Genomic DNA, 25264 nt, shown 5'->3' on the forward strand with positions numbered 1-25264 from the left:
TAATTCACTATCCAGGATATTTTTAAAAATGCATATCATCTAAAATGTTATTATTTCTGTATTTTTACTCAACTTTATCTTCAGTTACCTTTAAATATAATTATCATACTAAATATCTATCATGACTAATGATGGGAAAATGAAAAGCCACTGGTTATAATTCAGAATGGCAAGAACTAATCTACTAGAGAACATTAAAGGGATAATAGCAATAGTAATAAAAATAATGGCAGCTAACCAGAGCTGTGGCATACAGCTATGCAGACTGTGCACTGTACACGCCAGGGGGTGAGACAGCATGGCAGCCCTGTGGCTAACATGAGTACCCTATCACATGCCAGCTCATAAATATTTTACATGGAACTGGACTATAAAGCAGATACTACCCTCATCCCCATTTTATAGATAAGAAGAAAGAAGACACAGAAGGTTAAACTTGCTCAAGACCTCAAAGCTAATGAATGGCAGAATCGGGCATTTGACTCTAGAGCTCACTCTATTGATTGCTAGCCCATACTGCCTGACTTATGGTTACAAATGCCAGTACTTGAAAAAAATCCCTTTAGTTTTACATTTTTCTTGCATATAATTTTGAAAAATACTGTTTAAACATATGGTAGGTGTTCCTTCATTCAAAATGGTGATATGGTTTATAGAATCTCTTTGTAATTTGTAATCATGTATCATATAGCAATACTTTCTCCCTTACCAAAAAAGAAAAAAAAAAAAAAACACCAAGTACACAAGATTTCATATTTGCATATACTTTAATAACCAGGTCATTTTAGTAATAAATGAACAAAGAAACAGAGACAAAGAGAACTTAACACATGATACTTCCACAAGTTTGGGTCTAAAAAGGTTTACATCAAAGTTTAAAACATATACTGTCTGTGTTAACAGAGGCTACAATACCAATTTAGATTATGCACATTATCTAAAACATTAATATCAAAGAGTGCAAAGTTAGATCAAACAACGTCAGGAAAATTCTGTCCTAAAATTTTAACAAAGTCTTTTAAGAAAGTCTAAAAACCTCCTTTTTTCCCACTGACTCTCAAACCTTTGAGTTTTATATCAGAATATCAATTTGTCATTTTAACTTTTACCATACATGAAAAATTATCAAAAATATATTGATGGGTCTATACTAATTGTGACTATTTATATTTACATTAAGCAAATTCTCTTGCCAAGTTCTTTATATACAAATTACCATTTGTCCTCTGTGAAATTCATTAAAAAGTTAAAAACCACAGAAATGTCATTAGAAACAACATATTTCAATATGTAACTGCTTTCCATCAATGAAGAGTATTTTTAAATAACTTAATTGAAAAGTATTGAACTCCCCACCAATTTCAGCTGCAACAGTATTCCTCCTGAACGTTTTCTGTGATTTAAGGGGGGGAAAAAAAAACTAGGTAAAGCTTGATTGCAAAGAATTCAATGACAAAAATGTGATGAGTGTTTATTGACCTTATCTTCAAGATACTTATAGTCTAATTAGGTTGACATAAAAAAATTAAGCAATAAAAAACGTAAACAGTGTTAGATAATTGAAGAAACAAAAAACTTTTAAAAACTGGCAAATGTACCGTATAAATGCTTTTCATACTAATTTAAATCACAAAATGACATCCGAAATCCAATCAAATTGAATGCAGATAAGGCTTTCTGATACTTCCAATAAGGACCAGCATTTAAAAAAACTTTAACCTATTCCCAAATTGGAAAGAATTTAGATTTTAGAAGCATCACAACAGATAAAAGAAATTTATAAACATTTAAGAGGCAAAGATTTGGGGGAAAGTTCATAAAAAGATTATATTAATGCCACTAAAACAAAGAGGCCGCTTTAATTGTTTTAGACTCACAGTTACATAGTAAGGAAATAAAGAAGTTGTCTTTTTCTAAGAAAAAATTTGACCACAAAATCATAAACATCTCTAATTTAAAGAGCATTGATTCAGATGACCATAAAACTGGTGCAACAATTTCTCCAGTACAGATGCATGTCTCTTGGCCAAAAATTAACTGATTTTGTAAAAATTGCTTAAAAGTTAATGCCTCAAGATTTTCTGGTTTGAAAATAGAGATTCACTCCATTTTGGAAATTATCTTAATTTATGTTAATTATATACTCTTCTAAAGCAAGAAATAAAGTTCTAAAATATTTACCTAATTAGTGCTCTGTCTCTGGACTTTAGGACCAATACTCTGTGTGTCCTCTTCCTGACTAGGACGTTTCCCACCACTGAGACCAGTACCCATGGAGCTTCTTCCTGCACATTTAAAAAATATATGTTTAAGACAGGAAAAGGAAAAAGATCAGTATGCGCAAATGCTTCATTCTTACCTTGCTTCAACAGGTGAGTTTGCTGACTGTCGCCATGAGTATAGTGTAAAATACCACTTCCTTGAGAGCAACCTGTTAGTATTTAAAACACAGTAGAATTACTTAAAATCAAATCCAAAATGTATATATTATTAAGACTACAAATCCAACTTTCAGTGCTTGTACTTAAGGTCATTTATATGCTTTTAAGACTAAATCTCAATCTTCCTATGAACCAAAAATCACATGCTCAAATCAGGAAAACTTAAATTTAGGCTCACAGAAATGTTGACAGTTCAAAGGCAAAATCACTGATGATCATTTTCTAAAAAACATTTCCTTACTAGATGACAATTTGAAACTTGACCATGAAGGTAAAACATAGGGGCAAGAGTGAGACAGACATCCTTCCTTGATTCTTGTCCCTTTTCCCCACGCTTTTCCTACAGAGCCCCTCCAAACATATTTCCTTGAGGATAAGGGAATAAGGGCCTGCCCGATGAGTTAAACAATTCAAATCACACTACAAGCAGAAGACACAGACTATGTGGCAGTTACCTAGACTGAGCAATCACATCAACCCTTCTAAAAACAAACACTATTATAGGAGAATAGGTTGGCTAGAACAGAGAAGTATGTTTCAGGGAAACATTTTCGTCAGTGTGTCCAGGTTATGGAAAAATATGAGCATTCTGGACCTATCCATGAGCAGGTGGATAGGTCAACACGTTATGGCCTGAACAAGATTGTGTACTTACTTTCATTTTAATTAACTTCAATCCCAGGCAATCAGTGGCAGTTGCTCACCCTAAGTGAGTATGAAGTACTATCCCATAGTTGTTTTAATCTGCATTTCCCTCATGACTAATAATGCCGACAAACTGATATTTTACAATTAAAAAAAACCCTAAAAGTTAAATAAAAACTAAAACATATTGCTACAGTAGTAAACATATTACAGTCTGTTTTATTATAAGAATAGAAGTACTTTAAGATATCTATGTATAGTTTATTCCTTTCCTGAGCACATGTGCACACACACACAAATACAAAGATGAGCAGAGAAAAATGCAATTTGTGTTGCAGAGATTAAGAATGTTCCACAGTCATTAAAACAAAACAAAACTAAGAAAAGTCAAAGAATTTTGCCCTTTGACGTGCCTTGTAAGGTACTATAAAAGCCTACAGACAGGATAAGTGTATGGCATAAAAGGATATGCTTTAGAAGCATTTAAGTCCTTTCAAATGGGGCAGAAACCTGAGGGGAGAAATGTTTACTATTAATAGCATAGCCCAAGTCGTGTCTTTTCACAATTTTCCATCACCAGGTCTAAAATGTTTTTTCCTTCATCTGGCTACCCAAATGCTACTTAATCCTGCCACCTTTCAAGAAAATTTCTCTAGTCCCTTTAGCTCTCAATAATCTCTCCCTTTTCTCATATTGCACATGGAGGCAGCATCTTACAATTTATCACTTTTTCATTTGTTTTTGTTTTCCCTCCACACCCCCATTTAGACTTAAGTTCTACTTAGCTTTTCATGTCTCATGTCTTTTGAAAGCCTCCAAGAACCTGGCTACAAACTATGTTATAGGCAAATATTTACACAATTAAAATAATTTCAAGATTTATTAATTCTTCTATTATATAATACACTACCCTACATTTATACATCTGCAAGCAAAACTGTCCCAATCTAACCTGCTACCATGATTAGCTTTTGAATATAATTCCAAATAAAGGACATAGGTTTGAGTGGTCTAAGAAGCAGTTTGTGCCATCATTGTGGATTAGCCCAGCCCTTGGTTCCTAGTTGTTTGCTACCTTCCTGTTATCTTAGTGTTTCACAGAGCTTCCATCCCTCACTCATGTGTGGGCTGACAAGGCAGGTTGTGAACTCAACAAGAGATCTGAAAAAACTTTTGAAATGATTATCTTGTGGAAGTTTATTCAAATTGTAGGAGATCCTGAGAAGGAACATTTCTCAAGTATACTGCCATCATTGGCAACTGTCGACTGCTGGGTAGATCACATTCCAGCAATAAAATATTTTCTCTTGTAAACACACATGGCATTCCATTTGCAGAGCAGGCCCAATGATGCAGGAAGAAGTACAAGCTTTGGAGTTAGTCAGACTTGGATCCGAATCTTAGCTCAACTACTTACTAACTGTGGGATCTTGGCTAAGTTACCTAATCTTTCTAAGATTATTTCCCCAAATATAAAATGAGGATCCCACTACTTCCCCCACAGGTTATTGTGAGAAAGCAGGCAAAAATCCCTTAGTATCTACTGGTCACAGGGCAGGCAGTCAAAATGTGAGTGCTTTTGTCCCCGTCTCCCAAAACTAATTCTTGGAGGATAAAATACATGCCGTCTTCATGAGGATGCAGGATATTTCTGAATTCAAAAAGGTTCAATTTGTAAAAGGTTTTATTCTTAATATCAACTTAGAACATCTGACTTTACAACAATATAACCAGGTACTGACACTGATACAATGTGTTTATATAATTTTATGTTCTTTTATCATATGTAGAGATTTTTTTTTCCCTTCAATTTTTATTTTAAGTTCTGGGGTACATGTGCAGGATGTGAAGGTTTGTTACACAGGCAAAACATGTGCCATGGTGGTTTGCTGCACAGATCAACCCATTACCTAGGTATTAAGACCAGCATGTATTAGCTATGCTTCCTAATGCTCTCCCTGCCCCTGCTCCCCCAACAGACCCCAGCATGTGTGTTTTGTTGTTTTTGTTGTTGTTTTTTGTTTTTGAGATGGAGTTTTGCTCTTGTTACCCAGGCTGGAGTGCAATGGCGCTATCTCAGCTCACCGCAACCTTTGCCTCCCGGGTTCAAGCAATTCTCCTGCCTCAGCCTCCCGAGTAGCTGGCATTATAGGCATGTGTCACCACACCTGGCCAATTTTGTCTTTTCAGTAGAGACGGGGGTTTCTCCATGTCGGTCAGGGGTTGGTCTCGAACTCCCGACCTCAAGTGATCCACCCACCTTGGCCTCCCAAAGTGCTGGGAATACAGGTGTGAGCTACTGCACCCGGCCCCAGTATGTGTTATTCTCTGCATGTATCCATGTGCTCTCATCATTCTACTTCCACTTTCAAGTGAGAACAGGAGGTGTTTGGTTTTCTGTTCCTGCCTTAGTTTGCTGAGGATAATGGCTACAAGCTCCATCCATGTCCCTGCAAAGAACACTATTTTGTTCCTTTTTATGGCTGCATAGTATTTCATGGTACATATGTATCACATTTTCATTATCTAGTCTATCATCGACTGGCATTTAGGTTGGTTCCACGTCTTTGCTAATGTGAATAGTGCTACAATGAACAGACGTGTGCATGTATCTTTATAACAGAATGATTTATATTCCTTTGGGTATATACCCAGTAACGGAATTGCTCGGTCAAATGGTATCTCTGCTTCTAGATCTTTAAGGACTCACTACACTGTCTTCCACAATGGTTGAACTAATTTACATTCCCATCAACAGTGTACAAGCCTCCTTTTTTCTCTGCATTCTCACCAGCATCTGTTGTTTCTTGACTTTTTAATAATCACCATTCTCACTGATGCTGTCCTATTTTTTAATCAAATTACTGAGCTTCATGCTAGTTTTGGTCAAAGCCAAAAAAACTAATATGATGATTCAAATTTCCAACATATACTGAGTTCCTGAAATTATTAATATCACACATAAGAATTTACATGGTCACTAAATTCGTATTATACAGAAAAATACTACAGACTTTATAAGAAAAAACTCATGTTCAAAAAGACTAGAGGGCTTTATGCATGTGTACAATAAATCTTTTGGCCACGTTCACAGGGTCACTGACTTTCTTAACTAATTACCTTATAGTTGCTGTACACCTAAACAGTAAAAAATAATAAGCATTCTGAAAATATGACATTTGAGTTTCATTTTATCCTTAAAATTGCTCTCCTCAGTTTGTAAAAGCTTTAACTTGACCCAACATCTATTATACAGAATGATGTTTTCCAGCTCTAAAATGTCATCAATGGAGTGAAGAGATGTGTCTGAGTGCACATGTATGCATGCATACAAAGAATCTATTAAGTTAATTTCAAAGATAGATTTTTATAAAATGTTAGTGAGGATCAATAACAATTATATTTGTTTAATAACCTCTTCATGTTACTAAGTGCAGAAATTTCCTTTTCACTTACTTCCACTGCTGCTACAACCTGGGATATTTTCTGCAGAATATCCCATGAAGCCTCCATTCCCATTAGGATTAGAAGGTACTGATGCTAGAAGACCTAAAGGACAAAATAATTTTCTTTTAAATTATGATCAAGATAAAATTCAAAGATAGGTACATAAACAGCTGCCAAAGAAACAAAGACAGTTATTAACATACCTAGTCCTCTATATCGTGAAAGCTGCTGATAGATCTGTTTCATCCTTTCAATATTCAAACGGCTTGCCTCAGCATGGTTCACCATTGGTTTAGGATAATTAATTCCTATCAAACATTTGGCTACCTTTTGGATACCTTCTGGTGCATTCCAGGGATCATAGATATATTTTGCAGGGAAGCCTCTTAGGACAGGCAAATAACGCCTTTGGGAGAAAAAAGAAAGATTACTAATAAAATGCACTGTAAGCAAACTATAACAACTACTAGCTATGAGAAACCAAAATCAAATCAATACCATTTAAATGATCTGTTTGCCCTTCTCATCTCTGCTGCCTATCATGAGTGGGGAATACTTTAAGCATCGATTAACCATGAAAAGCTCTTCTTCAATTAACTATTCCAAACTGAGTAGTAATCACCCTTGATTTACCTGATATAGTCTCCATTGGGATCTGTTCTCCTACCAAAACCAACAGGGCAATAGCAGTGAAAAAACTGCTGAAAAAAGGAACTGCAAGACAGCCACATCCAGCTTCCAGCATTTATGCTCCAATCTGCATCAAGCAATAATTCTTCAAATACCTTCAGAAGTAACAGTAACCAATTAGTTTGCACACACATAATTCGCAAAGCAAGCATTTTCAAGGTCACAGTAGATCCAAAGTCAAGGCAAAGAAAATCTAGCACAGAATTGTAAAATTAAACATTCCAAAGTTAGCTTCCCTGTCTATATTCTGTTCTATAATGAGCTCTTTCGGGGAAAGAAACATAGTGGTAATACAGTATGCTTCTGTAGAGAATTTACTTTTCTAACCTCTGCAGTGTTACTGGGAGAATGGAAGTAAAAAAAAATTCAAATCACTGATTTAAAAGGATATTATTAGTAGACACAGGAAAAGCAGTAAACCACTTTCAAGAAAGCAAAAATATTATTACATAAAACACCAACAAAAACTTAGCTTAGTATACTAGCCTAAATAAAGCATACTCAAATATAAATTCATGTAAAAATATATACTAGCATTGCATAGTTTAATTTTGAATTCCTTGATCAGAAAGAAAATATAATTAAAATAAATGATTTATATATATATTAAGTATGTTATATATTGTCTTTGTATATACAACTGTGTACTAGGAAATATAAGAGATTAAACACACACACACACACACACACACACAGGCTCAGAAATGGTCCTTGGATGGGGCAAATGTATGATATTGCCAGAAACGTAAAAAATGTATACAATGCCCGGGCACGGTGGCTCATGCCTGTAATCCCAGTGCTTTGGAAGGCTGAGGCAGGGGGTTGAGGTCAGGAGTTCAAAACAAGCCCGGGCAATGTGGCAAAACCCTGTCCCTACTAAAAATACAAAATTAGCTGGGCACAGTGGTGGGCACCTATAATCCCAGCTACTTGGGAGGTTGAGGAAGGAGAATCGCTTGAACCTGGGAGGCATAGGTTGCAGTGAGCCGAGATGATGCCATTGCACCCCGGCCCGGGCTACAGAGCGAGATTCCATCTCAAAAAAAAAAAAAAAAACAAGGTATGTAAGTCTTATTACATGTAACCCACAAGATGATGTCACAAAATGTGGTATGCTTCTTTTTACATAATAGAAGTATTACTAAAAAGTTGTGACACTGAAGTGAGGTGAAATGATTTATATTTTAAAAATTATTTTATTTTTTTGAGACTGAGTCTTGCTCTGTCGCCCATGCTGGAGTACAGTGGCGCGATCTCGGCCCACTGCAAGCTCCACCTCTCGGGTTCACGCCATTCTCCTGACTCAGCCTCCCGAGTAGCTGAGACTACAGGCGCCTGCCACCACGCCCGGCTAATTTTTTTTGTATTTTTAGTAGAGACGGGGTTTCACCATATTAGCCAGGATGGCCTCGATCTCCTGACCTCGTGATCCACCCGGCTTGACCTCCCAAAGTGCTGGGATTACAGGCGTGAGCCACTGTGCCCGGCCCTGTTTTAAAATTTATAATATGAATTCACTATCTCTAGGAACTCTTGAGTGAATTCTTTTGGTGACAGAAATACCACCTATATCTATCAACAAATTCAGTGTTAAATTTTACAGTTCTCTTAGTGGCTAGACTGGTTTAACCATTAAAATGACTTTAGGTTAATCAATTTAACCAGTTTTCACCTTTTTGCTTGTTGGATTATACCATCTTTCGCTCTGAAAGTGTGCCCATATTTGGGGAATTAAATGTTTTATCCACTGAAAAACTACATTATAAATGAATCTATATAACAGACAACTTCTAGGATTTGTTTTATTAAGGTAAGGATTCTTCAAAATAAGGCATGCTACATCAGTTAGAACACTTACCTTCATTCCTTCTTCCCAACTAATCCACAGGTCCCCTCGTGTCAGGAAGCAAGCAACTGCATGCCTGGCTAGATGATGAATCCAACCCTCCTGACGAAGCTGTGTCATGATGGCATCAATCCATGGAAAGCCTGTCCGGCCTTCTGCCCATTTGGCTAAAGCCTCAGGATTTTTATCCCAAGGAATCTGAACACAGATAGGGTTTCCTTCCATTTTATCAAAGCGTGGATTATTTGTTGCTGCTGTATAGAAAAATTCACGCCATAATAGTTGCCCATAAAGGGAAAGGGGAGGGGAACTGTTCTTCTTTACCTATGGTTAAAAAGCAAAGAAGTATTATCAGAATGTTTTTTTTAAAGTATTAAACAATAAGCTCCAATTTTAGAGAATACCTTTTTGTAGAGATCTGTTAGTTTGAAGTAAAACAGTCGACATGACAAACAACCAAATCGGAGATAAGGACTAAGTCCAGTAGGGCTTGCAAGCAGAGAATTTGCATTCATTCGAGGTCTTTCAAAATTTGCCACCCAAGCCTGAAAACACAGAGAGAAAATTACATTAACTAATTGTCTTTTTCATTTTAAAAGGACGCTCAGAATGGAGACTTAAAAAAAAAAAGTTACATAGTTCTTGGAAAATAAAATCTTATCCTAGCCACAAATTACATGTTTTAATAGAAAATAAGACAGGATAAAAAAGTGAGCATTCTTTTGTTTCAGTCATCCTTGTGCAGCACATACTCATGTGAAATAAACTACTTTCAAATTTCAAACAGAAAGCTGAGAGCACCTTCAATCTCTCTCTCTCTCTTTTTTTTTTTCCTCTAAGACAGGGTCTCGCTTTGTCACCCAGGCTGGAGTGCAGTGGCGCAATCTCGGCTCACTGCAACCTCCAGCTCCTGGGTGGATTCTCCTGCCTCAGCCTCTTGAGTAGCTGGGACTACAGGCATGTGCCACCACGCCACGCCTGGCTAATTTTTGTATTTTTAGTAGGGATGGGATTTCACCATATTGGCCAGGCTGGTCTCAAACTCCTGACCCCAAGTGATCCACCCACCTCAGCCTCCCAAAACTCTGGGATTACAGATGTAAGCCACCATGCCTGGCTTTCAACCTATCTCTTTAACACAAAGGTAAAGGTGAAATATAATTCTATCCTAGTTTCGAAATTATGGCCACTAGATACTAGCTTAGGTAGAAAGAACAGAAGAGGTAGTGTGGTAGTAGCTAAAGGGGAAATAATTAGAAGAGAAGGAGAAAGAGCATTTAAATGAGGAGATGGTAGTTAATTTTCAAACAATTAGGTTTGTGCTATTTTAACCATTTCCCTTAATCCTCCCCTTCCAACAATCTATTTGTTATTTTTAAAAGAGAGAAAAATTATTTTTTAAATGACAGTTTGGAACTATAAGCATAGCTATATAATCTACATTATCATACTTTTCTTTCCAAATGCCTTTCCAAACGAGTAAGTGCTTCAGTTTCTCCGCCTGGCCACACTGCAGAGGATAAGCCATCTGTATCGAAACCTAAAAGAAAGAAAAGAAAAAAACATAATTCTTCTGAAACCAAAGTAATTTTTGTTTAACCCCAATAACTGGGAGAACAAATTACTTTGCAAAAAAATTGAAAGAGTACCATAAAAATGAACTGAGGGCCTAAATAAGCCCTCATCTACAGAGGATATAACACGGTTTGACATGGTTTCAATTTTTTAGGCTGCACATCTTAAGGTGATAACAATAGATCACATATTTATAGAACACATAAATGATGAACAAACATATCACTTCTTAAAGGGTTCTTTTTCTTCTCCCCCTGCCCTTTCTTTCTCTCCTAATGCAAAATACTTTACACGGCAAAATTAAAAGGAGAATTTTCTGAGTAATTTCTGATTAACTTTAAAACCTCACATTGATTACAGATTACAGTTTACACTCACCTAGCTCTTCCAGTGAAGGGACTCCATATTTCTCATCATGGTCATCAGACAGAGGAGTTGTGCACTTTTCTATCACTTCTGAAGTAATTGTTTCTACTGGTATCTCCAGTGGTTCCATTTTGCTGATAAGAGTCTGGAATCTTTTGTAAGTCAGAGGCGGTTGTCCACCATTGAGTTCTATGATCCTGTAACAAGAGTTAGTAAAATGTAGTTAGTATAAAAAAGACAATAAATTTTGGCTAACAAGTTCCCAAAAGGCTTAAAAAGCAGAAAATAAAATTAATCACTGAAGTCTTTGAGGAGAATGTTAGCTTGTTATAATGACCAAGAAATGTGTTCAAAATAATTAATGAGTCCAAAAATCATTCTCTTGAGCTTCTAGACATCCTCTAGGTATCAAATATACACACTACACAAATATTAAAACCTTTAAGACACAGAATATTAAGAGCTTATGAGAGGAAAGAACAAGTAAGTGGGTAAATTAGTCTAAAGGTAATTACAAAAAGTTAATATACAGAGACATATGAAAAACATGTTATGGCCCAGCTCAAAGAATGTCAATCATCAATAAAAACTAAACCAGGTTGATAATTATATGAAAGAGTAATCAGCAGGCCTCATTTAGGAAAAATAAATTGTATTGTATATATGTGAGTTTACAACACATTATGGGATACATGTAGGCAGTAAAATGGTTACTATAGTGAAGCAGATTAACATATTTATAATCTCATATAGTTACTTTTTTGTATGTGTGACAAAAGCAGCTAAAATCTACTTATTTGATAGAAATTCCAAATAAAAGACAATTTTATTAATTAAAATCCTTACTCTGTACACTAGACCTCTAGTGTTGTTCATCTTACATAACTTCTACTTTGTATTCTTGGACCTACATTCCTGATAGGGTTTGGCTGTGCCCCCACCAAAATCTCATCTTGAGTTGTAACGCCCACAATTCCCACATGTCATGGGAGGGACCCTGTGGGAGGTAACTGAATCATGGGAGCAGGTCTTTCCCATGCTGTTCTCATGATAGTGAGTAAGTCTCACAAGATCTGATAGTATTTTAAAGGGGGAGTTTCCCTGCACAAGTTCCCTCCTTGCCTGCTGCCATCCATGTAAGACATGACTTGCTCCTCCTTGCCTTCCACCATGATTGTGAGGCCTTCCAAGCCATGTGGAACTGTAAGTCCATTAAACCTCTTTCTTTTGTAAATTGCCCAGTCTCGGGTATGTCTTTATCAGCAGCGTGAAAACGGACTAATACAATTACCCTATTTCCTTCAGCAAATTTTACAAATTTGGATTCTATATTACTATGGTGACAATTACTTCCTATTTTCTATTGTGCTCACGCCTTCATTAGAGATGTTAGCATATGTATCTATGTCACATACTTAGAACACATAAGCCCCGAAATTTCAAGTTATTTAAATTTAAGTATCTTTTTATTTACTTCTGATCACTAATTACCTCAATCAAGTATTAATTTAAAAAAATAACTAGCTTTGCCAATGGTAGTTTAGATTAAGTTTAGACACTATTTTGGAATAACTACTCTTTTTCACTATGGCCATTTGCTTAGCATTTGGCCTTAATAAAAAATGACAGATGAAATCCAACTTCATCATTATACAGATGTGAAAACAGGCCTACCAGGAGAGTTAAGTAAACTAGTCAAGGTCATATAACTGACAAATGGCAAATCAAGGTTGTCTGGTGTATTTTAGGGTATTTTTCATTATATAATACGCAGTGACGTATCAACTACAGATACATACAGAAAGTAATACAGAAAGCAATCACCATAAAAAGATATCCTGTTTAAGTAAATTTTGCTTTTGTGTATTTTGAATTTATTCATAGGGCTGCAATGAATTTTGCTGAATGTAATGATACTACAATACTACTACTGAGGACATTATTAATTACGTAACAGTAGCAAAATGAGAATCTTAGGACAAAACATTTTCTATATGTTACATTTTAATATGATAGATTACATATAGTAAATATTCACATTCAATCCAATAAACAATTTTTTTTTTTTTGAGATGGAGTCTTGCTCTGTTGCCCAGGCTGGAATGCAGTGGTACTATCTTGGCTCACTGCAACCTCTGCTTCCTGGGTTCAAGTGATTATCCTACCTCAGCCTCCCAAATAGCTGGGATTACAGGCGCCCACCACTAAGCCAAGCTAATTTTTGTATTTTTAGTAGAGATGGGGTTTCACCATTTTGGCCAGGCTGGTCTTGAACTCCTGACCTCGTGATCCACCTGCCTCGGCCTCCCAAAGTGCTAGGATTACAGGCGTGATTCATCACGCCTGGCCTAAACACTTAATTTTATGCATAACACTGAGTCTCCCACCTAGAAGCAACTGTTTTTTCCTGTTTTGCCCCCTCCTTGCTATGAGCTCCCTAAAGTTAAGCAAATTGGTGAGCTCTAAGGCAAGATTATTATTAAAAGATACATGAATTCTAGCTTAGCATCAAGTAAGACCTTTGTCTGAATCAAATCATGATTTTTTGATACATTTAAAATGTGAAATCAAATCAACTAGTTTGTCATGTTACAGAATTTGTTTTACTAACTTGATAAAATATATAAATTACTAAAAAAGTAAAATGATTTAAAAGGTAAATAAATTATAAGATTTCAGTACTTAAAAGGACAATGGTATGCCAAAAGTTTAAAAAGTTAACAAGTTTTATAGACCTCTAAGACTCATAGCATACAATACTCCCTAAATTTAAGTTCGACCACAGAATTTCTGTGGGACAAAGCATCACCAAGGACTGGTGTCTGAAGAAATACACTTTGAGAAATATTCTATTATGCCATTGTTCAGAGGACTACAGCTATGCAATGTTATATTACATCCAATTTGTATCTGGATTTAAAATCCAGATAGACAAGACAGATATACATGAAATAAGATAACATTAAACAAGCATACAAAATATGTCAAGGCAATTTATAACTATGTATAACTATAAAATTGATAATGCTAAGAGCCCAGAAAGGCAAGACCACAGGAGGCTGAGTTAAGAGTAGTCAAGGAAAATTCTGTAATAGTCTTAATCCATAATAGTTTTGAAATTGAAATGCTGAGATCTGTCATTGGGTCAACAGTGGCTAAATAAAATGCTAAGGATTTGACATATGTTCACTTAATTCTCCCAAAACTCTATGAAGTACACGCTATCATTTCTACTTTATAAACCTCAGTTAAAAACTTATCTATGTAGTTAATACCACCAAACTATATACTTAAAAATGGTTAAGATGGTAAATACTATGTTATATGCATTTTCTCACAGTAAAAAAAAAAAAAAAAAAGAACTCACTTGTCTAGGTCATACAATGTATGTGAAATTCTTACAATGACTTCTACTCCAGCTTCAGTTGCCAGTTTCTTAATAGCTGCATCTCGTTCCTTTCCAAAGGGCTCAGAATCATACTCAATTGAAAGTTTAGTAATGTTCCATTCCTAAAGTAACAGAAGGGGGAACAATGTACACCAATTTTAAAAGTTATTTTTTCTATCATAACAAAAAGTGAAAAAGCTGAAAATCTACATATCAAATGATTATACATAAATCAAACTTTGAATATGCAGGAAAAAGTAAACAATTTATCAATTAAAAAATACGTAAGTAACAAATGCATAACCCATTAGATTCCAGACTTTATGCTAGGCAACAGACAATCTAGCAAAGCAATATGCTTAAAACCAGCTCTTACACTAAATGTGTTTGTAGAACACTTTACTTTTTCAAATTACTCATACTTATATTATTTCATTCGAGCCTCAAAATAACACTCAGAGTTTGGCACTTTGGTTAGTATTTCCATTTTGGTTTATTTTTAAAACGTAGGGACTTGCCAGAGTTCACACAGAGCCAGACCACCTGAATTTATGTCTGTTGAGTCTAAGACCTGATCTTTGACAAACCTTTGATAGTTGATATGGTATAAGCTGCCTGGCTGAGGTCGTGTGTGAGTGTGTGTGCATGTGTGTGTGTAAATATTTTCTTTCTGATTACTAAAAAATGTTAACTGAAAAATTTGGAGATGGTAATAATAATAGCAGTTACTTATTATCAGGAGCTATATTAGTAAGTTCTGTACATCTCTTTACACTGATTTTAAATGAGGAAACTGTGACTTAAAGGAATTAGTTGATTTTTCTTAAGCATAATTTTTTTTTTAAAAATTCTAAGTCTATTCTGATTTATCTCATAAAGAAAAAATTCTACCATTATTTAACTGCCTATATGGTAACATACTATAATTCACCAAACACCTCCAGATTAGACAAGGGCTGTTCCAATGGTGGGTTAAAAAAGACTGCTATTCTAGGCTGGGTGCAGTGGCTCAAAACTGTAATCCTAGCACTTTGGGAGGCTGAGGTGGGTGGATCACCTGAGGTCAGGAGTTCAAGACCAGTCTGGCCAACATGGTGAAACCCTATCTCTACTAAAAATAAAAACATTAGCTGGGTGTGGTGGCACATGCCTGTAATCTCCCAGCTACTCAGCAGGCTGAGGAAGTAGAATCACTTGAACTGGGAGGTGGAGGTTGCAGTGAGCTGAGATTGTGCCACTGCACTCCAACATGAGCGACAGGAGCGAGGCTTCATCTCCAAAAGAAAAAAAAAATTGCTATTATAAACTTTACAGTATATATCTTTACCTTTATGCATACATCTTACAAACTTTAGGGTATTTATCCAATTTTTTCCTAGAAATAATCCCTTGGAAAACAACTGATGGATCAAAGATAAGCACATTCAAAATTCTGATAGGCTGTCAAATTAGGTACCCAAAAGACTGTACAAATTTACATTCCCATCAGCAGTGCACCTAAGTGCTTGATCGCCACACACTTGCCAATAATATGTATTAGCAATCATTTTTTGTTTTGTTTTTTAAGACGATGTCTCACTTTGTCACTCAGGCGGAAGTGCAGTGGCATGATCTCGGCTCACTGCAACCTCTGCGTCCCAGGTTCAAGCGATTCTCCTGCCTCAGCCTCCTGAGTAGCTGGGATTAAAGGCACACAACACCACAACTAGCTAATTTTTATATTTTCAGTAGAGATGGCGTTTCGCCATGTTGGCCAGGCTGGTTTCAAACTCCTGATCTTCGTCTACCTCGGCCTCCCAAAGTGCTGGAATTACAGGCGTGAGCCACCATGCCCAGCCAGTAATTGTTTTTAAATGTCTGCTAAACTACTAGGAAAAAAATAGCATCTCATTAAACATTTTTTCCATTCTTAAAAGTCCTGAAGAGCGCACATCAAGAAATTAAGGGCTGTTGACTTTCAGGAATAAAATTTGAGCGTGTAAATAACTTTTACATTCTGCAGCATTGCTCAGATTTGTTAGTATAAACTTGCTATTTTTGAAATTTAAAAATAAAATTAAGATGAGAATAGAAAAGCATTCTATTTATTTTATAGTGAGGTAGTATAGAATAGTTTAAAAACACAGGATCTAATAAGTTAGACTTCCTAAGTTGAAAGACTGGCTCAACTACTTAGGCAAGCTGCTAAACTCTCCATGCCTGTTTCCTAGTCTATAAAATGGGTAGAATAAGTAAGGCGCAGAGACAGTGCCTGACACATGATAAACCCTATGTAAGTATATGCTACAGTAAAGTGAAAACATTAACCATATTATTGGGTTGCTAAAGAATTAAATAACGTAATGTACATAAAAGTGTTTAGAACAGAGCACAGTGCATAGCAAGCCCTCAATGAATGACAGCAATTCTTTTTCTTTTCTTCTTCTTTTTTTTTTAATGAGTTAGGGTCCCACTCTGTTGCCCAAGCTGGAATGCAATGGCGCAATCATAGCTCATTGTAACCTCAGACTCCTGGACTTGAGCAGTTCTCCCACCTCACTTCCCGAGTAGCAAGGACTACAGGCATGCACCACCATACCCAGCTAACTTATTTTTTTTTTTTTGTAAAGACAGGGTCTCACTATATTGCCCAAGCTAGTCTCAAAATCCTGGCCTCAAGAGATCCTCCTGCCTCAGCCTCCCAACGTGCTGTGATTACAGACGAGAGCCAATGTGCCTAGTACGATTTAATACTATTTTTTGAAAAATATTATTTTAAATCTTAGGTAGTAAATACTGAGATGAGTCAATAAATAACACTTCCTGCCCCTTTTCCTTCTTGAGTTCAGTCACGTAAGCCAGGGGGCTAAAGATAAAAATATTAGCCATATTATTAGCAAAGCTGAATTGTAGAAAATTGTAGAATTCAGGACAGGTAAACTTGCTAATACTATTTCACTGCTGAATCAAACAGATTCACCTACTCAATCATAAGCAGCACCTCCCTGCAGTGTGGTCTTTCCCTATAAAACGTATTACATAGAAGAGGAGAATACAATGTGTTCTCTCTACAACTAAAAGAAAAGGAAACATCTGAGCTAAACTAGCCCAGCTCCTTCTCCTAAACTCACCAATGAGATCATTCACTTTTCCTTCCCTGGGGATAAATTAGTGAACATCTCTCCACAAGAAAAATGAAAATCTAGGGAAGAGAAAGTTTCCTAAACATTAAATGTATTCATTAATACACTAAATATTTATTGTAATCCTAATTATATGACAGATACTATGCTAGAAGCCCCTCTCCTGGAGCTTATTGAAAATGAGTGGCAATACAGAGGTAAATTAATACATAACTTTTAGGGGAAAAAATGCTATGATAGAGAATACGGGGATGGGATGTGAGGTGGTAAGCTAATAATCCACACTCTGCCTTCCATGACTGCACTGGTTAGACTTCAAGTAAGCTGTAAAAGCAAATATCCTTGTTTTTTCCTATCTTGGGTAGAAAGCATTCAGTGTTTCACCTTTAAGTATGATTTTGTGTTTTTTTGTAGACTTCCTTTATCAAATTGCTATTTAGCACTTGATATGGTTTGGCTGTGTCCCCACCCAAATCTCATTTTGAATTGTAGCTCCCATAATCCCCACATGTCATGGGAGGGACCCAGTGGGAGGTAACTGAATCATGGGGGCGGGTTTTGCCTGTGCTGTTCTCATGACAATGAATAAGTCTCACGAGGTCTAATGGTTTTTTAAAGGGCAGTTCCCCTATACATGCTCTCTTGCCTGCCACCATGTAAGATGTACCTTTGCTCCTCCAGGCTGTCCTCCTAAGGACAGCCTAGTACGATTTAATACTATTTTTTGAAAAATATTATTTTAAATCTTAGGTAGTAAATACTGAGATGAGTCAATAAATAACACTTCCTGCCCCTTTTCCTTCTTGAGTTCAGTCACGTAAGCCAGGGGGCTAAAGATAAAAATATTAGCCATATTATTAGCAAAGCTGAATTGTAGAAAATTGTAGAATTCAGGACAGGTAAGCTCAGGAGTTTGAGACCACTCTGGGCAACACGGTGAAACCCCATCTCCAATAAAAATATAACAATTAGACAGACATGGTGGTGGGTGCCTGTAATTCCAGCTACTCAGGAGGCTGAGGCAGGAGAATTGCTTGCACCTGGGAGGTGGAGGTTGTAATGAGCCAAGATTGCACCACCACACTCCAGCCTGGGCAACAGCGATACTCCATCTCAAAAAAAAAAAAATATATATATATACACACACACACACACACACACACAGAGCCAAGTTCACGGCCAGGTGTGGTGGCTCATACCTGTAATTCCAGCATTTTGGAAAGTCAACATGGGAGGATGGCTTGAGCACAGGAGTTCGAGCTCAGCCCAGGTAACATAATGAGACTACATAGTGTCTTTAGAAAAAAAACTTTAAATAAAAAATATTGCTAGATTCAATTTAGTGATTTCTGACTCTTTGTTTATGGGGGGCACTTGGCTATACTTTTAATTTTTTCCCTAAACTTTCCTTGTCAGGTTTTGGTAGCAGGATTATACTGTTCTCATAAAATGAGTTGGGAAGTAATCTCAATCTTGTTTTCGGAAAGAGTTTAAGAAGGAAATATTTCCTTCTTAAATATGTGACAAAATTCAAAATAAAGCCATCTAAGGGCTTGGAGTTTATTTATGGGAAGGTTTTTAATTATAAATTCAATTTCTTTAAGAGATATAGGGTTATTCAGGTTTTCTTTTTCTTCTTGTAAGAGTTCTAGTAAGTTATACTTTTCAAGAACTTTTTTCATTTCATCTCAGATGTATAATTTATTGGCATTATAGTGTTTATGATATTCTTTACTATGCTTTTAAAGTTTGGAGAATCTCTAGTGATGTCCTCCTTTCTTATTCCTGATATAGGTAACTTGTATTTTCTTTCTTTTTTGTCCTAATCAGTATTGTTAAGAGTTTATCAATTTTATTAATGTTTTCAAAAAACGAGCTTTTGGCTTTGCTAACAGGAGACAAAAATCACATCAGCAATTTGAACATGAAAAATTTACAAGAGCAACTCATTTTATTGTGCTTTGCTTTATTGCACTTCTCAGATATTGTACATTTTACAAATCAAAGGCTAATGGCAACCCTGCACTAAGCAAGCCTATTGGTGCCATTTTCCCAACAGCATGTGCTCACCCTGTGTCTCTGTGACATGTTTTATCAATTCTCACAGTATTTCAAACTTTTTCATTATTATATCTGCTATGATGACCTGTGATCTCTTCTCTTTTTTTTTTTTAAGAGATGTGGTTTCACTGTATCACCCAGGCTGGTCTTGAACTTCTGGCCTCAAGTGATCCTCCCATTTCAGCCTCCTGAGTAGCCGGCACTACAGGTACCACAGCCACTACACTCAGCTTTTATCAGAGATCTCTGATGTTACTATTGTAATTGTTTTGGGGTGCCATGAACTGCACCCATAAAAGAAGGTGAACTTAATTGATAAATGTAGCGTGGTCTGTCTGCTCCAACCAGCCTTTCCCCCACCTCTCTCTCCCTTTCCTCAGGTCCTTATTCCCTGAGACATAGCAATATTGAAATTAGGCCAATTAGTAACCCTACAGGGGCCTCTAAGTGTTCAAGTGAAACAAAGAGTCACACATCTCTCACTTTCAACCAAAAGCTAGAAATAAGCTTAGTGAGGATGGCATGTTGAAAGCTGAGACAGGCCAGGCTGGGCACGGTGGCTCACGCCTGTAATCCTAGCACTTTGGGAGGCTGAGGCGGGCGGATCACGAGGTCAGGAGTTCAGACCAGCCTGGCCAACATGGTAAAACCCCATCTCTACTAAAACAAACAAACAAAAAAAACGGGCATGGTGGCGTGTGCCTGTAATCCCAACCTGGGATTACAGGTTGCAGTGAGCCAAGATAGAGCCATTGAACTCCAGCTTGGGCAACAGGGCGAGACTCTGTCTCAAACAAACAAAAAAACAAGAAAGAAAGCTGAGACAGGCCAAAAGCTAGGCCATTTGCACCAAACAGTTAGCCAAGATATCTACGCAAAGGTAAAGTTCTTGAAGGAAATTGAAAGTGCTACTCCAATGAATACATGAATCATAAAAAAACAAAGCAGCCTTAATGGTGATATGCAGACAACTTTAGGGATCTGGATAGAATATCAAACCAGATACAATACTCCCTTAAAGCACAGCCTAATCCAGAGAAAGACCCTAAGTCTCTTCGATTCTGTGAAGGCTGAGAGAAGTGAGAAAGTTGTAGAAGGAAAGTTGGAAGCTAGCAGAGGTTGGTTCGTAAGGTTTAAGCAAAGAAGCTGTCTCCATAACCTAAAAGTACAAAGTGAAGCAGCAAGTGCTGGGTGGAAAAGCTATAGCAAGTTAACCAGATCTATCTAATCTAAGATGATGAATTAAGGTGGCTATACTAAACTACAGATTTTCAGTGTTGATGAAGTAGCCTTCTATTGGAAGAAGACGTCATCTAGGACTTTCACATCTAGAGAGAAAAAGTCAATGCCAGGTCAGGCGCGGTGGCTCATGCCTGTAATCCCAGCACTTTGGGAAGCTGAGGCAGGCAGATGCTTGAGGTCAGGGGTTTGAGACTAGTCTGGCCAACATGGTGAAACCTTGTCTCTACTAAAAAATACAAAAATTAGCCAGGCATGGTGGTGCACACCTGCAGTCCAAGCTACTCAGGAGGCTGAGACAGGAGAATCACTTGAGCCCAGGAGGCGAAGGCTGCAGTGAGTCAAGATTGTGCCACTGCACTGCAGCGTGAGTGACAGAGGAAGACTCTGTCTCAAAAACAAAAAAAGAAGAAAAAGTCAACGCCTAACTTCAAAGCTTCAAAGGACAGGCTGACTTTTTTGTGAGGGGCTAACGTAGCTGGTGACTTTATGTTGAAGCCAATTCTCATTGCCCATTCTAAAACTCCTAGGGCCCTTGAGAATTATGCTAAATCTACTCTGCCTGTGCTCTTTAAATGGAACAACAAAGCCTAGATGACAGCACATGTGTTTATAGCATGGTTTATAAATATTTTAAGCTCTCCGTTAAGACCTACTGCTCAGAAAGAAAGACTTCTTTAAAAATATCACTGGCCACAGACAACGCACTTGGTCACCCAAAAGTTCCAATGGAGATGTATTAGGGAGATTAACATTGTTTTCATTCCTACCAACGTAACATCAGTTCTGCAGTCCATGGATCAAGGAGTAATTCTGACTTTTTTATTAAGAAACACATTTTGTAAGGCTATAGCTGCCATAGACAGTGATTCTTTTGATGGTCTGAGCAAAGTAAACTGAAAACCTTTGGAAAGGATTCACCATTCTAGATGCCAATAAGAACATTTGTGATTCATGGGAGGAGGTTAAAATATCAACATTAACAGCAATTTGGAAGAAGTTGATTCCAGTCCTCATGGATGACTCTGAGGGTTTCAAGACTTCAGTGGAGGAAGGAACTACAAATGTGGTAGAAATAGCAATAGAACTAAAACTAGAAGTGGAGCCTGAGGATGTGACTGAATTACTGCAGTCTCATGATAAAACTTGAATGGATGAGGAGCTGCTTTCTATGGATGAGCAAGAAAGTGGTTTCCTGAAATGGAATCTCCTCCTGGTGAAGATGCTGTGAACATCAACAAAATGATAACAAAGGATTTAGGATATTGCACAAATTTAGTTGATAAAGCAGTGGCAGGGTTTGAGAGGACTGACTCCAATTTTCAAAGTTGTACTGTGGGTAAAATGCTATCAAACAGCATTGCATGCTATAGAGAAATCTTTGGTGAAACGAAGTCAATTGATGTGGCAAATTTCATTACTGTCTTAAGAAACTGCAATAGCCACCCCAACCATCAGCAACCACTATGCTGATGAGCCAGTAGTCATCAGCATTGAGGCAAGAACCTCCACCAGCAAAAGATTATGACTTGCTGAAGGCTTAAATGATCACTAGCATTTTTTAGCAACAAAATATCTTTAATTAAGGTGTGTATTTTTTTAGTCATAATGCTACTGTACACAGAAAAGACTACAATATAGTATAAAGAAAATTTTTATATATATGCACTGAAAAACAAAAAAATTGTGACTTGCTTTATTGTGATGTTTGCTTTATTGCAATATTTACTTTATTGTGGTGGTCTGGAACCAAACTTGTAACATCTGCCAGGTATGCCTGTATCAAGAATTGTAATTGTTAGCTACTAAAAGGTGGTCAACAATGACAAGGAATAAAACAGGAGATAAGGCTACACTTCAGTATGGTAGGTAGTAGCCACTAGGCCACGTGTGGCTTCTGAGCACTGAAATGTGACTAGCTGGCACTAAGATGAGCTGGAAGTGTAAAATACACACAAGATTTCAAGAACTTCATATGTTTTTAAAACTCCTTTTATATAGAATATTTTAGATACACTGTGTTGAATAAATCATTAAAATTAATTTCACCTGTTTCTTTTCACTTTTTTAAAGTGGCTATTAGAAAATTTTAAATTTAACATGCCTTCTGTTGGACGGTACTGCTCTAAGGTGTTCAAAAGTACCAATTGCAGAAAGCAGCTGCCACCTCTATGGGGAGGGAAAATAAGCAAGGAATGAATAAAAAAACTTAACAAAAGCTCCCTTCCACTAAGTCACTGAGATTCATGGGTCATTGGATGGATGTGCTGCCACAGGAACACACAACCTTCCCTGTAAAGCAACTTACCAGAGGGCAATGACCAAAACTGTTTCATACCAATAACCTGCTGGTTGGCTGAGAAACTTCCTGGCAGGTATGGGCTAACTGGAGGTGATCTGTAGAAGCTGTCCACCAGGTGGCATAGAAACTTATCCGCGGGTATAAGTAGGCTTACACAGAAATTCACCAGAGGGTGTATGTAGGCTGCAGCTGGTTCAGAAGGGCTGCTGAGGTGAATGCTACTGACCCTCCTGTATACTCATCTGCTGGCCCAGGGAAAAAAAGCACAAGTATATCAAGAAGAAAAGTTATCTCCTGCTGTGACCTTGCAGAGCACCACCAACAATAAAGCTTTATCTTTTGATAAAGCTTAATATCTAGCCAGCTGGCAAAGGAGAAATGTTTACAGTGTCCAGCTCCAGTATCACACAGTAGGGCAAGGTGGGTTTGGCGCTAAGAAATAATAAACTAATTAATGCATACCGATTTTCTTTATTGTTTTCTATTTCATTGATTCCCATTCCTCTTTATTTTTCGTTTTCTTTTTACTACCTACTATTGGTTGAAAGTGTTCTTTTTCTATCTTTAAGGTAGAAACTTAGTTCTTGATTTTTCCTTTTCTAATATAATATTGAAATATTATATTAGAAAAAATATTAATTTTCCTCTAAGCACTGCTTTAGCTGAATTCTGTAAATTTTGATATACAGTCCTCCCTTCATCTGCAGGAAATTGGTTCCAGGACCCCCTGTGGATACCAAAATTCATAGATGCTCAAGTACCTTATATAGAATGGTGCAGCATTAGTATATAACCTGGTGTGTCAATATATATATATTTTTTGTGTGTTTCTTTTTTTTTTTTTGAGACAGAGCCTTACTCTGTTGCGCAGGCTGGAGTGTAGTGGTGCAATCTCGGCTCACTGCAACCTCCTGGGTTCAAGTGATTCTCCTGCCTCAGCATCCTGAGTAGCTGGGATTATGCGTGTGCACCACCATGACTGGCTAATTTCTGTATTTTTAGTAGAGACAGGGTTTCACCATGTTGGTCAGGCTGGTCTTGCGCTACCGACCTTGTGATCCGCCAGCCTCGGCCTCCCAAAGTGTTGGGATTACAGGCGTGAGCCATCATGCCCAGCCTTTTAGAGACTCAATTCTCTAATGGGTTCAAACAAAATAAGAGAAAAAAAAAAACCCCTCTATAATTCTGTGTCATATTCACTTTCATCTCATTGTTAATATGGGAAATAATGATCTATTGTGAGTTTTTACACCTTAACCAGAGACGGAAGTCCCTAGCTACTCTTTTTTTTTTTTTCTTTTTTTTTGAGACAGGGTCTCGCTCTGTAGCCCAGGCTGGAGTGCAGTGGCATGAATATGGCTCACTGCAGCATTAACCTCCTGGGTTGAAGTGATCCTCCCTCCACAGCCTCCTGAGTAGCCAGGACCACAGGCATGCACCACCGCACCCAGCTAATTTTTAAAAATTTTTTGTAGAAATGGGGTCTCAGCATGTTGTCCAGGCTTATCTCCTTGTAACAGCAGGTTTTTATTTTAAGTAACACGTAGTTACCTTTAAATTTCAATACCTGGATTTAACAGTAAGACTGCAAATAGCACCAACATATTTTCATTTGAGTAACTGGATATTCACTTTGCAATTTTTTTTGAGAGAGGGTCTTGCTCTGTCGTCCAGGCTGGATTAGAGTGGCATGATCTCAGCTCATTGCAGTCTCAACTTTGCAGGCTCAAGTGATCCTTCTACCTCAGCCATTGGAGTAGCTGGGAGTACAGGTGTAGGCTACCATGCCCAGCTAATTTTTAAAATTTTCTGTAGAGACAGAGTCTCGCTATGTTGCCCAGGCTGGTCTCAAACTCCTAGGCTCAAGCACTTGGCAATTTTAAGCACTAATATTTGTATCTATTTTTGTGTATTACAATTACTCGTTAATCAGAAAGGAGTATGAACAACTAAATGAATATAAAGTTCTTGGCTTGGCGTGGTGGCTCACACCTATAATCTCAGCACTTTGGGAGGCCAAAGCAGGCAGACCACTTAAGGTCAGGAGTTCGAGACCAGCCTGGCCAACATGGTGAAACCTCATCTCTACTAAAAATACAAAAATTAGCTGGGCACGGTGGCACACTCCTGTAGACCCAGCTA

At 37.2% G+C, this 25264-nt stretch overlaps 1 protein-coding gene across 2 annotated transcripts in view; it reads right to left on the reverse strand.

The window, feature by feature from the left end:
- Nucleotides 1–748: 748 nt before the first annotated feature.
- The window catches only part of CRY1 (cryptochrome circadian regulator 1), a 98631-nt gene continuing 74115 nt past the window's right edge, over nt 749–25264 (reverse strand). Inside the window, exons 3-13 of one of the 2 annotated variants that reach the window (XM_073021064.1) lie at nt 14378–14520; nt 11023–11207; nt 10521–10609; nt 9474–9614; nt 9082–9393; nt 7167–7318; nt 6737–6939; nt 6543–6635; nt 2360–2431; nt 2182–2281; nt 749–1393 (exon numbers count right to left, since the gene is read on the reverse strand). In XM_073021064.1, the coding sequence (XP_072877165.1) occupies nt 1330–1393; nt 2182–2281; nt 2360–2431; nt 6543–6635; nt 6737–6939; nt 7167–7318; nt 9082–9393; nt 9474–9614; nt 10521–10609; nt 11023–11207; nt 14378–14520 (1554 nt within the window). In that variant the 3' untranslated portion in view covers nt 749–1329. Of the gene's footprint in view, nt 1394–2181; nt 2286–2359; nt 2432–6542; nt 6636–6736; nt 6940–7166; nt 7319–9081; nt 9394–9473; nt 9615–10520; nt 10610–11022; nt 11208–14377; nt 14521–25264 lie in introns of both variants that reach the window. The other variant, XM_008004554.3, reaches the window with a different exon arrangement.

Source organism: Chlorocebus sabaeus, chromosome 11 (assembly GCF_047675955.1).
Source record: "Chlorocebus sabaeus isolate Y175 chromosome 11, mChlSab1.0.hap1, whole genome shotgun sequence".
NCBI classification, from domain to species: Eukaryota; Metazoa; Chordata; class Mammalia; order Primates; family Cercopithecidae; genus Chlorocebus; species Chlorocebus sabaeus.